We start from the raw sequence: 14,780 nt of genomic DNA on the forward strand, positions 1-14,780 counted from the left end.
AGCTAAAACGGTGAACGGGTTTTATTTGTTATTTTTTTTTCACACAACTCGTATCGTATCGACTTGTAGATCATGGTAACCAAAACGGTTTTCTCGTCTAAGACGAATAATGTTTCTTCGGGTGAAAACCGAATTATTATTTTTCGAGCTTGGACGAAAAATGGTGATTGAAACGAAAACACCTACGCCCGTGCGTATCGTCCGTTGGATTTCGCGGGCATTATCGTCGCCGTTGTCATCGTCGTAATCGGCGACGGCGACGGCGACGGCGGTGGCGGCGGCGGCGACATCGGATCGCGAGCGCTCGTCCCCGCAGTCGGCGTCGTCCGGTGTGCTCGCCAAGCCGTCCAACCACACCACCGTTCAGTTCGCGCGCGAACGATTCACAAGTCGGTGTACACGAGCGCGCGCGTGCCCACTCGTCCACCCGGACCACGCGATCGGCACCGAGGTGAGAGAGTTCAGAATCTCCTCCGAGGGCGACGAACACATTGGCCGGTCATTCTCGCCGTCTCGTCACCCGCGTCGAGCCCTACAACTATCGTAACAACAACGATCGTAACAGTCGTAATACCGTTCGTTCGTCTGCTCGCATCGCAGTGCGCGTCGTATTATACGATCGACACGTGCCGTAAACGAATAAATATTCTACAAACGTTCCGCTCGTTTTCGGTTACGCCGAGGAGGTGCGCGCGGTTCGTCCTGTGTCGTCGCGTCCAGGAAACCGTGCTATCGTCGGATTCGTCACGATCGCCGCGGAGTGCGTAAACCGCCGGGGTACTCGGGTCGAGGGCGGCCGTCGTCGACATGTGACGCGCGCGTGTTCGCGGCGGACGAGTGACGAACAAGCGCGGCGCACCAGTGCTCGCGTCATCGGGCGAGACACGCGGTACGGGTCGGCGGTCATCGTGTCGCACGCGGCGTGCGTATTGCGCCCGCGGTCGGCCCGGTGCTGGTAATGTCGGCCGATGCCATGTTGACCAACGGCGGCGGCGGACCGTGTTGGCTGCTCGTCACCGTCGTGTGGTCGTTGCACGTGTTGGACGACTCGGCGGCTGTCGCCGCGTTGCCACCTGTTATTCGCATAGGTAAGAGATACGTCGTACGACACTACGCAGCCCCAAACGTTGTTAGCAATCCGTATACGTTTACCGATCGTTCTACTAAAATTTGTAGCATAAACATGCGTGTAGATCGTAATTGTTCAAATAAATACTCAACGATTAACTCGTACCACATGTTATATTTGTGGTCTTGATACTGTAATGGAACTGAAAATAAATACGTAATAGACGTTAATTTTATTATTGATTCTTATTAAATATTACTCTTACAAGTTTTTTTTTTTTTATTGCTTCCGTCCGTCATTATTCGAGCTATTTTCTCTCCGTAGCTCACACCCAACCTCGACGCACATTTTGTAATCCTATCTATCCACCGCTGTCTGGACCGTCTTGTCAGCCTTTTTGTGTCCAATTTCTAACTTGAGGCCGACCAATGGGGGCCTTTAGACCTCCACAAATGTCCAGCCCATCCCAGTCTTCTACTTTTAGGATTCTAATCATGTATGTTTCACCATATAGTTCTTTTAATCCTCAAATTATTCTTAATTCTCTCGATTGTTTCTTTTACGACCAAATATCCTCCTAAAGACCTTGCATTCAAAAGTAGCAAGTTTATTTACATCTGTCTTTATTGATTTTTATTTTTAATTATATAAGAGAAAAATATTCTATTCTTTAATATTAAATTTAGTGAACACAAACTAATAAATCGAATTATATGATGTACGCAATGTTAAAACAAAAAATGCATGTTAGAATTTTGGGAAATCTTTAAAATAATAATTCAATCATTTGTCAATTGAAAATAATGATTAAAAAAAAAAAAGATACAGTTAATACATTTAGTTTTAAGTGAGTACAGATTGCAATATTTTATTTTAATGGATAATAGTTTTCCTGTAGACTAAAACAATTTTAATTAAATATTTTAAAGTTCCTATGTTTTACATATTGTGCAGTTTTCACTCAATTATTTCTCGTATAAGTTAACCGATATTGTAATTAAGCCCCATTTCCGTATATACTTAAGAGCGTGTTCCATATGTTACTGAAATGTTTGTATGAAAAGGGTTAAGCCCGTTTAATATAATAAAATAAAATAAATTAATAAGATAGGGATGAAGGAGAGCAGTATCATGTTTAGTAAGAATTTGTTAAAGTTAAATTAGGGGATGAAGTAAGTAAAATACGGATGTTTTAGTGAATTGTAGTTTACGTTTATGGTCAGCATCGATATTTTCGAGCTTGGATATTTATACTTTCTTTTTATATAATACATATGGAAAATATTTAATATTAAACGCAATTCTTAAATTTATCAAAGTCCAATCACGTAGGATTAATTAACTTATGGCTATCATTCAACACGTTACGATAAAGCCGAATAAATTGTGAACAAAGAATAATAAACGGCACTCCGTTTATGCAATTTACGTGCGTTTTTTACGATAAGAAATTGTAGAACTTATACCTCGTTTACACGTGACGAGCGTTCGGCCAAGAAACTCGTCTTGACGCTCGGCCCAGTACCGAAATTGACCGAGTCAGTGTCTGCACACATTTTATTCACTGGGCCGAACGACCCCCGAGTTCACCCACAAGATGTAATCGGCTTTACTGCTCGGCTAGTGGTTTAGACACGCCGAGTACAGTCAATTTCGGTAGCGGGGGTAGTCGGTGAATAGATGAGGTTTCTATTCGCTCGTTCACGTTCATTTTACTCTTCCTATAACTGGGCCGAGTACTGGTTTTTTGAGTTCACCAAGTTACACTCTTCGACCGAGCGTTCGTCACGTGCAAACGAGGCATTACAGAATACAATACACTATTACCTAATAATTATATTAATATCGTTGTTTAAAATATTTTCGTAAATTATACCACCGTTATAAATATGAAAACGTATTTTTCTTACGACAACGAAGTGTATTTGTTCTGTAAAATGTTTGTATTTATTTATTTTACATGATAGTAAATTAATATTAAATAGTTCATACGAATAATCATAAGATCATAAATGGATTTTTTTTTTTTTTTTTACATGAAATTGAAATAATAAAAAAATACTAAACGTTGAATATAAAATATATTTTTAGCACTTATAAGAATTTAATTTATTTGAATCGTACTTAAAATGTTACTACCATCGTAAATGTTGTTTATGTATTCATCCAAAAGAGCGACACAATCATACAATTACAATAGACAATTGACATGAAACTTATACGGTTATGGAATAAGTTGAAATTTGAAATAGTTTTTCCTAAATAAATTAAGATATTTAACTTAACTTTTAATTTTTAACATTGCGTTGAATGACAAATAGTTATATTGTTGGATAAGATTTTAAAATCTAGAAAATAAAATAAATATTTATTTTGTCACGAGGAGTACATATTTTGCTCGACTAACCATTGAATTTTAAGTTTTTATTGCAGATTTTTATTTATATTGGTATTACTTCAGGGAAAATCGAAAAATATTTACTTCAAAGAAGTACCATGAGTCCAATTTATGATCGAATTAAATCCTACACAAGACTTTAGCCGGGTGTAGATTTACGATGTGAAAAAGTATTTTTAGAAAGAAAAACGTACCATAATATTTATATATTATTGGGCTCCTCTCAGAATCTAAAACGATGTATCTATATTAATACAAAACTGCAATTTAGATTTTTCTAAAATTGTAATATATTTTTTTTTTCTACTATAATCTTGATAAATTTAAAATAACGAATCAGACCTCTCTTATAGGTTCACAATATTGAGTTTTTGTGTTGATCCAACAACACAATCTATTGATTTTGTACATTTCTTGATTTAATTAATATATGTATGTTTATTATTCTGAACCCCACGTGCTTAGTATTAGGGACACCATTTTAGTTCTTTAAGTATGTGAAAAAATTTTATGAGGCCAATTTTTTTTTCCACACAAATAAGTTCTGTGAACAATGCGAAATAAATCAGAAGTGGGTATTTTTAGTGGAAAAGGAATAATAATGTTTTTGGTAGAGGTGACTAACCGATTAGATGTTTCATTAAGTACCTAGGATTCAATGTGTCTCGGAGCCTAAAGATATTTGACAGTTTTATGATATAAGGGAAGTTGATATGTTAAAGATTTTATCATGGGAATATGTGGAGAAATATAATGATGAAAAGGGTTGGATTAAAGAAAAAGTAGGCATAATTGAGAATCGGAAAAAATTAGAAATTTTTGGGAATTTACAAAAAAAATTAATTGAAGAGCGTAAATTATGTCGTAGACTTCGCTGGAAAATTAAAATGCCAATGGGTGAAGGTTAGAAGAGAACGATATATTAATGGAAAATATGAAAAAAGAAAATCTCGAAAATAGGACAGATGCTGATCCGTCAGTGAATACACGGATTGAGTTTGGAAAATTTGAAGAAATTAAATCCGAGAAGAAGGAATTAACGATTAGTATATTACTCTACATGATGGTTAAAATTACTACTATACAAGCCATAAACATGTTATGAAACATTAATTATTTTCAATGCATTCATAACAATTTTATTTTACTTATTTAATAAGTCAATATTCAATAGTTAAAAATAATCTTGTCGTTGCTGAATTTATTGGACGATACTTTTGGATTATAACGATTTAGGGTAATTTATTAAAATATACTCATCATGTTAAAACTATGTATAAGTATATGTAAGTCAAGTAAAGAATAAAAATAATTATTTGTATAATAAAAAAAAAAAAAAAATTACGTAATATACCACGCGAATAGTTTTTTCTCTCTAAGGAAATGAAAATGTAATAGGTAAACTTAGTACGTAGTTTAAACATGAACCGATGACCGCTGAGACCAGAACTTAAAAAATAGTAAATATAACACCGATTCAGTACATGGGGCGCCGATAATAATATCAACAACAACAATATTTGATCAATTATATTTTCACAGTCTTCATCAAGTGGTGGTCGGTCTTCGGCAGATGTAATTCAAGCAACAACATGATTAATACCAAGTATACATTTCATCGTTTGCCCGGGAAGCTTTCGTCTGTAAGGTGTAGTAGTAGCACGTAGCTTAGAATTGTAAGAACCTTTCAGGTTTATGCAGAGCCATCAAATACCAGCAGCATTTATTCTCTTGTCAAATCTTTGTAAACTAAAATGTTTTTATGATATTTTCTACTTTTTCGCTGAACACAACAATTAAAATATTGTGCAGACACGTACGTTCAGAAAATAGGAAAGTAGAGGATTCGTTTTTGCATGTGAATTAGCAATGGATTACAAATCATTATTTCGATAAACGTCTGTAGTTAATGCCTCGGAAACCGGTTGGAATTGTCGCGCTAACTATCCCATCGTCTTGTCCGGACCGTTCGGAATCATCACTGTTTTTACAGTGATAAACACAGTGATTGTCACACAAGCAAAGCGATTTAACGCCATTATATTTTTGATCATGTCTTGTCGCTTATCGTATACATTTAATCAATATAAAACAAAAGTTTATATTTACAAATGGGGACATTTATATTATACGTATTGTTGTTCTTCGTGAAGAAATAAAATGGTTCAGTTTAAATAATGTCAAACACATATATTGTTGGTTTAGTTGCAAATAATAATTGTGTATTGCATTTATATGTGTAGGTTATTAATCTAGGAATAATTTTTATTGTTGTCACGATGGAAAAAAAATAATACTGAATTAATTAAGACCATGAAAAGATAATCAAATCTGAATTCTACAAATTGTATTTTAACAATAGGCGTTTTTATACAGAGTATATTCTTTCGTTCGATGTATAGACGATTGTTTGTTTACAAAAATTATGATTTTTAAATTATTCAGTCATTAGTTTTACAGCTTAATTATTATTAAATATACTACCATCATCATTGCTGCCACCGCTGTTTGGCAACGTCTTATTGTTATTTCGAAATCTGTAGACCGGAGAGCTGCAACATCTAAAGTTATTCTGTATTGTTATTTTTTATATAAATATTAGTTTTCCCGGAATACGATGTCCGTTATAGTATCAGTGTTATTATAATGCAACAAAGAACGATATGCATTTAATACTATATATATTTGCGTTTGGATTTTAATCTGTATTCATTATGTAAACCATCGATAACATAGCGATGTATATTTACTCGAGCATTATCAACGAGACCGTAACTTTCTGAGAATAAACTTTTAAATAAATAAAAGCTATTTTTTTTTTTGCTTGAAAAATAAAAATATGACTACTAGGTAATTATAGTAAAAAAATTGAAAGAAAGAAAAGAAATGGAAAATTTAATATAATCTAGTCTATATGCATTTCTGAGAAATATTGTTTAAGATATTATACGTTAAATTTACAAAATGTTAAAAATATTTTGGGAAAATGTCTGTGATCTTTTAGGGTTTTTTTTTATTTTTACGATCTTTAATAAAAAACTTCACAGGTCGGTTCGATTTATGAAATAGTTTCTTACTTTTTTCTGGTTGTCGTTTCACAATTTCTAACAATAATTTACTAGAAATTAATACCAGCTTCTACTAAAAATTATAGTATTCTATAATTCAACTATATTCAAATATTGACGAAACTATTTATATTCTTATTTAACTACAGTGCACTTAAAAGTTAAGGAAGAAATAACATTTTTTAATACATAGTTTAAGTCAATACAATTAAAATGTTTATATATAAAAGAAAAAACAAATATCTTATACAGTCAATCGAAATACAATAAAATTTTCAATTTCATTATCATTTAATTTTGTAACGATTATAATTCTTTTTGATTTTCCAGAATTTTTTTTTTCCTGAGTAGAAAAAAGTATTAAAAATTTTTTTTTATTTTATTTTCGTGATTTAAGTATAAAAATTTATAAAATTTAAAATTTTTCATTACAAAAATGTTGTGGATTTTTGTAAGTTTTTTTATTTTGTCGAAATCCAATAATTAAATGCTCGTAATTTTTCACATTTATCAATAAGAGACATCTATGAGAAAATTTATATTACATTTATCAAAAATATTGTCAAACGAAAATCAATTAATTAATATTTTACGAAAAAAGTTATACAAGCATGGCATTTTCAACTATCCATAATTAACTCGAACGAATATAAATATTTTAAAAATTAAGGTGAGCAATTCTAAAAACAATCACTAAAAATTTCAAATCATAATTGTTTTTTAGTTATGGTGAAAATAAAAATTCGATTTTATCAAAAATTGTATGTTTTGTCGTAATTTTATTACTTTTTGTCAGTTTTTATCTGAGACAAAACTATTATTATTATTATTATTATTAAAATGTAAATATATTAGGAAAACGATTTAGAGTTTTTGTCAAAGCTTCCTTAAAGTATCAATTAGACAACATTAGTAATCAGAAACTACTTATAATTGTGATGACCTCTTAGTCCAAATCGTTAACACATAAACAATAAAAACAAAAATATTAAAAAAAAAAAGTGTATAACCAACTGTTGATCTCGGTTGAAGTATTTAGTATTTTTTCTCCATTTTTCTCTATTAGCCTATTGAGAAATTAAAACAACTCCCTCTTCCAAATACTATTTAGAATAATTTTTTTATATTTTTATTTGTAGATAAACAAAACAATCTAAATCTTGTACACAGACAGAAAAAACCATATCATTATACAATCGATACATGTCTAGTTTTACTCAGAGTCTAAAAGAAACTACTCGTATATAGTTAATTTGATACCATAAATAAGTATATTAATAATGTTGAATTCATTTTATCAATTATATTATATAATATGTACTAGGTATATTTTCTTATTATAATAAATTAGCACTTGAGAAATTGCCAAATAATATCGAAAGTAAATTATTGTTTACTCAAGTTCGTTATATTTTTATTGATTTGTGATGTAATATAAGAATTATGTATGAAAAAGTTTTTGAATATTTAGCATTTAATAATCTCTTTCGTGATTACCAAAAACTTTGTGGATGTTATTTATACAAAAAGTTTATACCTATTTAGTAACAGTATAAATTAACGAACATTTATGACAAAGCTACATATATTTTTCACAGTATAGTGAGTATGTGTCGAGTATCGGCTGATTAAATGAGGAGGGATAGGCAATGTATTTTGAATTTCTCCTACCTCTGGAAAATATTTAATGCTATTGCTAACAACTTCAAGTACAATTGGCCATATAAACACCAAGAATATTTTTACTTTACGTGTAAACATACAAACAATCATCTATTGTAAAAAACATATTTGTTTTTGAAGTTGAAAAAAAACTTACATATAACATTTTGAAGTGTCATATTTTATATTAATATAATTAATCAATGAATATAATTTCATGTCGAATACTTTTAAGTGCTTTCAGTTAAAGTAAAGATCATGATTATTACTATTCGTATGTATGTAATCTTAATAGTATTAAGCAATCTAAAAAATTTAAGGTCTACGCTTTTAAAAGTTGTGAAAGTCGTAGAGATTTTTAATTTTTCGTTTCACTTATATGCGTAAATTTGAAAAAAATATTTTATAAAATCTAAAATCATTGCTTAATATATTGTATCTGAAAAATATTGTTACCTAGTTGATTTTTTTAAAAATATAATGTGTTATGAATACGAAGTAAAAAATATTTATGTAAATTTCGATATTTTAGATGATTGCAAAAAATTAATTAACTAATACAATTCGGTGTTAATATTACACAAGTATATAATACTTCATATTGTTATATTCCTTGGATATAAGCATGGTAGGGGAAGGGGTCGGCATTGAATCCTCTGTATAGAAATAAAATCGGTTCCAATCATTCAGGTGTTTATTCTTTAGTAAAGTATTAAACAAATATAGCAATTAATCAATGGGTTTTTTAAACGATTCAAATATTAATATGACTTATTTCCTCATAGTGTTTTACGAATTGACGACAATTAACCGCGAGCGTTCTGATGTATACATTTTACGTTTGTATATTTTATCATTTGAAATCATAATAAAATATTACGATTGCAATTCTTTGAAATGTACTGCGCTGTTAAGCGTTGTCGAACAAAGACTATATTGGATAAAAAAACATGGAATAATTATTGAAAGAGATGTTTGGAAATTCGTATTATAGATTTATAATTACTATTATGAAATAGAAAATCGCTGTGTGCATTGTGTGACTTTCAATTTTTTAGTTTTACTTCAGTTGACAAAAGAGTTTCACTGCAATCGGTTTATCGTATATTTTGAAAATATGTTTTTATCTTCAAAAAAATATGGAAATTGAAATTGATATGTTAAACAACGAAATCGAAAAAGAGCTACCACATAGATTATAATGACACATGAGTATTCAAACCTAACTGACGAAAGAAGAAGTTGGGAAGAGTTGGTGCTTATTTTCTTTTGTCTTCGACTTCTTATACTGAAGTGGACGACCCAGAAACAAGCAGAACCTATCATATCCATTATCGATTTACCTCTGAGCTGTACATAATATCTTGACTAGAACGTTCACGATTGACGCACGTAACACGCAGCTATCTGAACGGTCAAACGCACGTTCATTTCTAACCTAGCCTTAATTCCTTTTCACGTGCACATTTCAAAATATAAATTTATATATTATACTATGAATATATTATATAAAATGCACGTATAATAGACTACTTTTTTATTTTAAATATTTTTTTGTATATAACTAAAATTATATAACGATCTCATTGTGGCAAAAAAAAAAAAAAAAAAACAGAAGGGTTATATATGGGCTACTCTAAACGTTTTGAGTCCTTGCTGTAGGGAAATTGAATGTACGTCATTACAACGCGTCCGAACAATGTTTTATTTTGCTATATGGTCGGCTTTATAAAAATTGACGTTACGCCCTCGAACGGCACTGGTCGGTCAATCCCATTAGGTGAAGTGCCTGCAGATTGTGCGATAACTAAACCGTTTATGTATACCAAACCAAATGTCATTTTATGATAATATCATATTAAGGCTGTATAAAGCACTATGTTCGTGGAAATATTTTTATTTCATATATATATATATATATATATTGTACAACGTACAATGTGAAATGTTGATAAATAGCATGCTTTATTAGTCTTTATATTTTAACGATTGTTATATCATTAATAGTCTACCCACATAATATGTATATTTGCCGAGTAAACACTACGTTACAACTAGGGTATATATCATCATATATTAATATTATAAGTCCGATGGCTAATGTCGAGTATGATGAAACATTAGTTCGGCCATGACGACTATCTGGTGTAGTTGAACTCCATATTGTTTTGGTACAGAATTCCATACTCGTGAGTTGTATTAAATCTTTATAGTCATCTGAAATAATCGATATTTATTCGTAATACTTAGTAATACTAAGATCCTTTTTCTTTATGCACTCGAACTACAATTGAATACATTCAAAAGGACTAGAAAACCGAAAATCTTCCCTGAATATTCTATATTTAACTGGTCATACCCGATCACATTACAATATATATATATATTATTTGCAAGTATCATGAGTAATTTTGAAATAATTATTAAATTTATAATTTCGTATTCCTTTTTTTTCTTAAAATTCGGGGGTGGACTTGAAACTTAAGCGTTCGTGCCTTCCCAATGCATATATTAGACCTGAATTGATAATAGATGAATTACATTTATGAACCTGTTAGAGTTTTAGTACATCAGTAAACAGTTTTATTAACTATTAATGTTAACTATTTTGCTAGTAAATGTTATACAAAATAAATAATAAGATATACAGAGGGTCACAGAATAGTTGACTTGTAGTGCTGATTTTATTTCATTCCTTCAGCGCATAAGTTCTTTTAGTTTTTTCCATAGTTTTAATCATATTTCCGTATAACTAAATTTATATTGATGATTAGGCACGTGGTATAGATAAAAAAAGATAGAATATGGCTTACGGGCATTTCCATCGGAGCAAATACAGCAAATACATATCGAACAAATACAGCTGTTCTACTGTTTCTAGTCTGCAGACGACTGAGTACGAATAAATACACGCGCTGTAAATGTTTGCAATATTATTATCACATTTAATTCCAAAATTGTTACAACGACGATGACCTAGTATAGTAGTGTTAACTATATATTGGTAGTAATAATGTTTACAGATAAAATGTCCAAAAGAGAAAATTTGAAAATGAATTATGGTTGAAGTAATGTTGTTAAATATAAATTGAAATTACTTGTGTATTCATTTTATTTCGAGCAATGTTAATAACTAATATGGACTGTAAAAACTTAGAATTTATCAAAAATCATAAAAAAATATTACATACATAGAGTCAATAAAAACGCAACTTTGCATAATGTATGCATTTTAAAAGTGGAAAGAGATCAATTGAAATATTTTTAAAGCAACGAACAACACATTTTAATCAAAATTAATATTAAAAACATTTTTATATATTATTCATTATTTTTATTTTTACATATAATAATTTATTTTATTTATCATATTCAAATAATAATAAAAATGTTATCCCTTTATAAGCTTTGTTTTATTTTAGGTTAATATGAAAAATGACTTTTATTTATGGACAATTTTATACTTAACATTTTTGCTAGACTCATTTATATTTGTTTACAAAAATAAAGATAAAACTATGTATATTCATATTTTTCAAGTGACACCAATCAATAATAGTGAAGTAAGTTAATAATATTTTGTTGTCCTAATTATTTTTAATACAAAAATCTAAAAACGTGTCTTGTAAATGACGAAAGTGATAAAAAAAAGAAAATCGATAAATTATTTGAAAAATCATATTAAAATAACTATTATGAACATTGTGTGAGATGACATAATATTTTTTACAGATGGATTCTTGTTCGTATTTTATGAAAAAGATATTTTCTCTATATTATTAAGAGAAAATGAATAGAAAAACGAGCCTCGATTATACAGTATATCGATTATACGATAGTTCACACATTTCGGTACGAAATTTGGAATGTTGTATATAAATCCCTGGTGAAGTTGATTATGTACAAATGGGATTAATGAACCAACAAATCACTATTATTTTGAGGTTTCATTTACTGAAAGGACCATAAATCTTATGTGGTTCAAACACATATAATTATTGAACAAAAAAAAAATCTATTAGCCAAGTAATTATTAAGAATAAATAACTCACTATTTTTTTATGTTTAACGACATTGTTCTTTGAGTTTTGAAAATTAAATGTTGTATCAATTAATAAGTATTGTATTAAGTTAAAAATAATTCAAAACAATGTTAGGTTCCAAACCATACTATATCGAATTGTGGTTACTTCATAACAGTGAATAAATCATAGTAATAAAAATGTTAAAAATAAATAATTACACTATTACATTTGTTTACAAAATGAAGGTCAAGTTTAATAAGAATACATTTTTGATAATATTAAACTATATATAAATCAATATATTTATTCTTTTTATTTTATGAATCAAACTGATGATTATTCTTTTACAAATTTGAACCTATATATCTTAAACATTTGATAAAGTAATTGTAATATTTGTAATTTTTATTTTTAAAACATAAAAAATGAATACAAAGTAGACTTTAAAATAATATACAATTTTTAATAAGTTTTTCAGGATGACGTAAAGTCATTTTTTATTTAGAAATTTTAAGTTCATGTAGCAGATCAAAAATAAAAATAATATATATACTTAATGGGTAAATTCGTTCAAATTATTTTACATTAATAAATTTCCAACTATGAAGAAATTTATCTGTTTACGTTAAAAATGTATAAAAAATAATTTTATTATTTGATATTTTTAACGGAAACTTTTGTAATATAATATTGGTTAATTTAAAAATATATTCATACGCAAAAAAATTCCATAAAAAATAATAATTAGCAAAGGAGATTATAAAACAGGTATACTAGTTAAAAAGCCCATCTTTACTTAGGATAAATTTTACTTTTTTGTTTTATAGTAACTACTATTTTGATTTAATAATTATTTTAACTTAAAAAAACGTATCATTAACACTAATAATATTTTATTTATACTTTATTAATTTACGTACACCACAGAAAGCTATAGTATTCAAATTAATACATTAAGATACTTAAAAATGCAATATTTGATAAATATTTGTACAATGCACCAGGAAATAATTCTTTGTGCTATTTATAATTAGTATATTCCATAAACATTTCATATCAATCAGTATGATAGTCTTGGCTGTACGCTGATAAATGAGTGAGTGGTATTATAATTTTAGATTTTATTTACCTTGAGTTATATTTTATATGATATTTCTTTGGTAACAATAAGCGTATTTAATTAATGATAATAAATAAAATAATTTTAGTGAAGCATTGTGCTCGATACTCAGTATATCAGTGGAATTATTTCGTATAGTATTTATTGATAATGAACCTTTCGGTTTCTAAAAATTAAATAGATATTTGTTAAATATTATATTGTAAATTACCATGAAAAACATACATTAATTATTTTCGGCATAGCAATAGTATTTTTCACTTTATAATTGGAAGAATATTTATCTGTAGTCCATTGTAATGAACTGAACACGTCGAGTTTTATCATTACAAAATAAGTTTATTTATAAGCATAATAGTTTTACCAGAATGGATAAAGATATATGTATGAATACATAATAAAATATAACATAACATTTAACAAAATGTAACATTTAACATAATAAGTAATATTTAATATGTTTATCACTTACGGCTCTGTAGCACTTTGAAGTAAAATGATAATTTAAATTATTCAATGTTGCGGCGTAAAAGGGGACACGAGTGTATTACGGAGCCCTATAACAACGAAAAATAAAATAGTCAAAGGTGTGGGGTATTAAGGCCACACCGGACTATTTACTTACTCACACAATTTTAAATTTAAAAAGAAAATGATTTACGCGCCGATTATGTCAATGAAAACTGAGATTATTTTGGTGGGGAACGCTGACATCAGTGGGGAGATACTTTTAGGCCAGGCAGTCCGACAGACGGAGTTTTAAGGCCGTACCCTGGACTCTGAACCTTTAGTAATATCTCGCAACCGATATTTGGTCAGAAAAATGTGACGAATTGGTTTGTCGGTCTCATATATATATGTGTATTTGGTGTTTATTGATTTAATTTCCCGGGTGAGTAAAAGGTACATGTTTCATTTAATAAGTTTTGGTAGATTAATGTATATTGTATTTGGAGATATGTATTTATTGTGCACTGTAGGCGTTTCTGAATTTTACTATTTATTTACTGTTAAAGAAAGTTGAAAGTTTATTAATTGTATTACACATTTTATGTTTTTTAATATTACATCGCGCCAGCGCTATCTACCGTCGTTGCAGTGTGAGATCGACGGGTCGATGCGTGACGTCATGAGATACCGGTGGCGCGGCATAGCGGATGGTAGTAGGTGTGTGTGATCGTTACACCATGTATCATAATATTATAATTTTATTTATTTTTTTAATAATTTATGTGTAAAAGGAGGAAATCGAACAATAAACGTATAACTTTCTTTATACTGTAATACTAATAACTACTTTCTGCGAGAAAATACTATTCAATACTTTTACAGCGATAAATATGTCATCAAAATTAAATCTTACTACTTTGTTTAACACAATAATAATTATTGTATTTTATTAATTTATTTAAATAAATTATTGCATTTTTTTTAAATT

At 29.3% G+C, this 14,780-nt stretch overlaps 1 protein-coding gene across 3 annotated transcripts in view; it reads left to right on the forward strand.

The window, feature by feature from the left end:
- The first annotated feature begins 327 nt into the window (after positions 1-327).
- Positions 328-14,780, forward strand: part of LOC112679631 (glutamate receptor ionotropic, kainate 2) — a 320,107-nt gene continuing 305,654 nt past the window's right edge. For 2 of the 3 annotated variants that reach the window (XM_025549519.1, XM_025549520.1), the window contains exon 1: positions 1,017-1,088. Coding sequence is in view for 1 of the 3 variants with exons in the window: in XM_025549517.1 (XP_025405302.1) it covers positions 959-1,088 (130 nt within the window). In the remaining 2 variants the exon portion in view is untranslated. Of the gene's footprint in view, positions 1,089-14,780 lie in introns of all 3 variants that reach the window. The other variant, XM_025549517.1, reaches the window with a different exon arrangement.

Source organism: Sipha flava, unplaced genomic scaffold, assembly GCF_003268045.1.
Source record: "Sipha flava isolate LNK unplaced genomic scaffold, YSA_version1 165_pilon_pilon, whole genome shotgun sequence".
Taxonomy (NCBI): domain Eukaryota; kingdom Metazoa; phylum Arthropoda; class Insecta; order Hemiptera; family Aphididae; genus Sipha; species Sipha flava.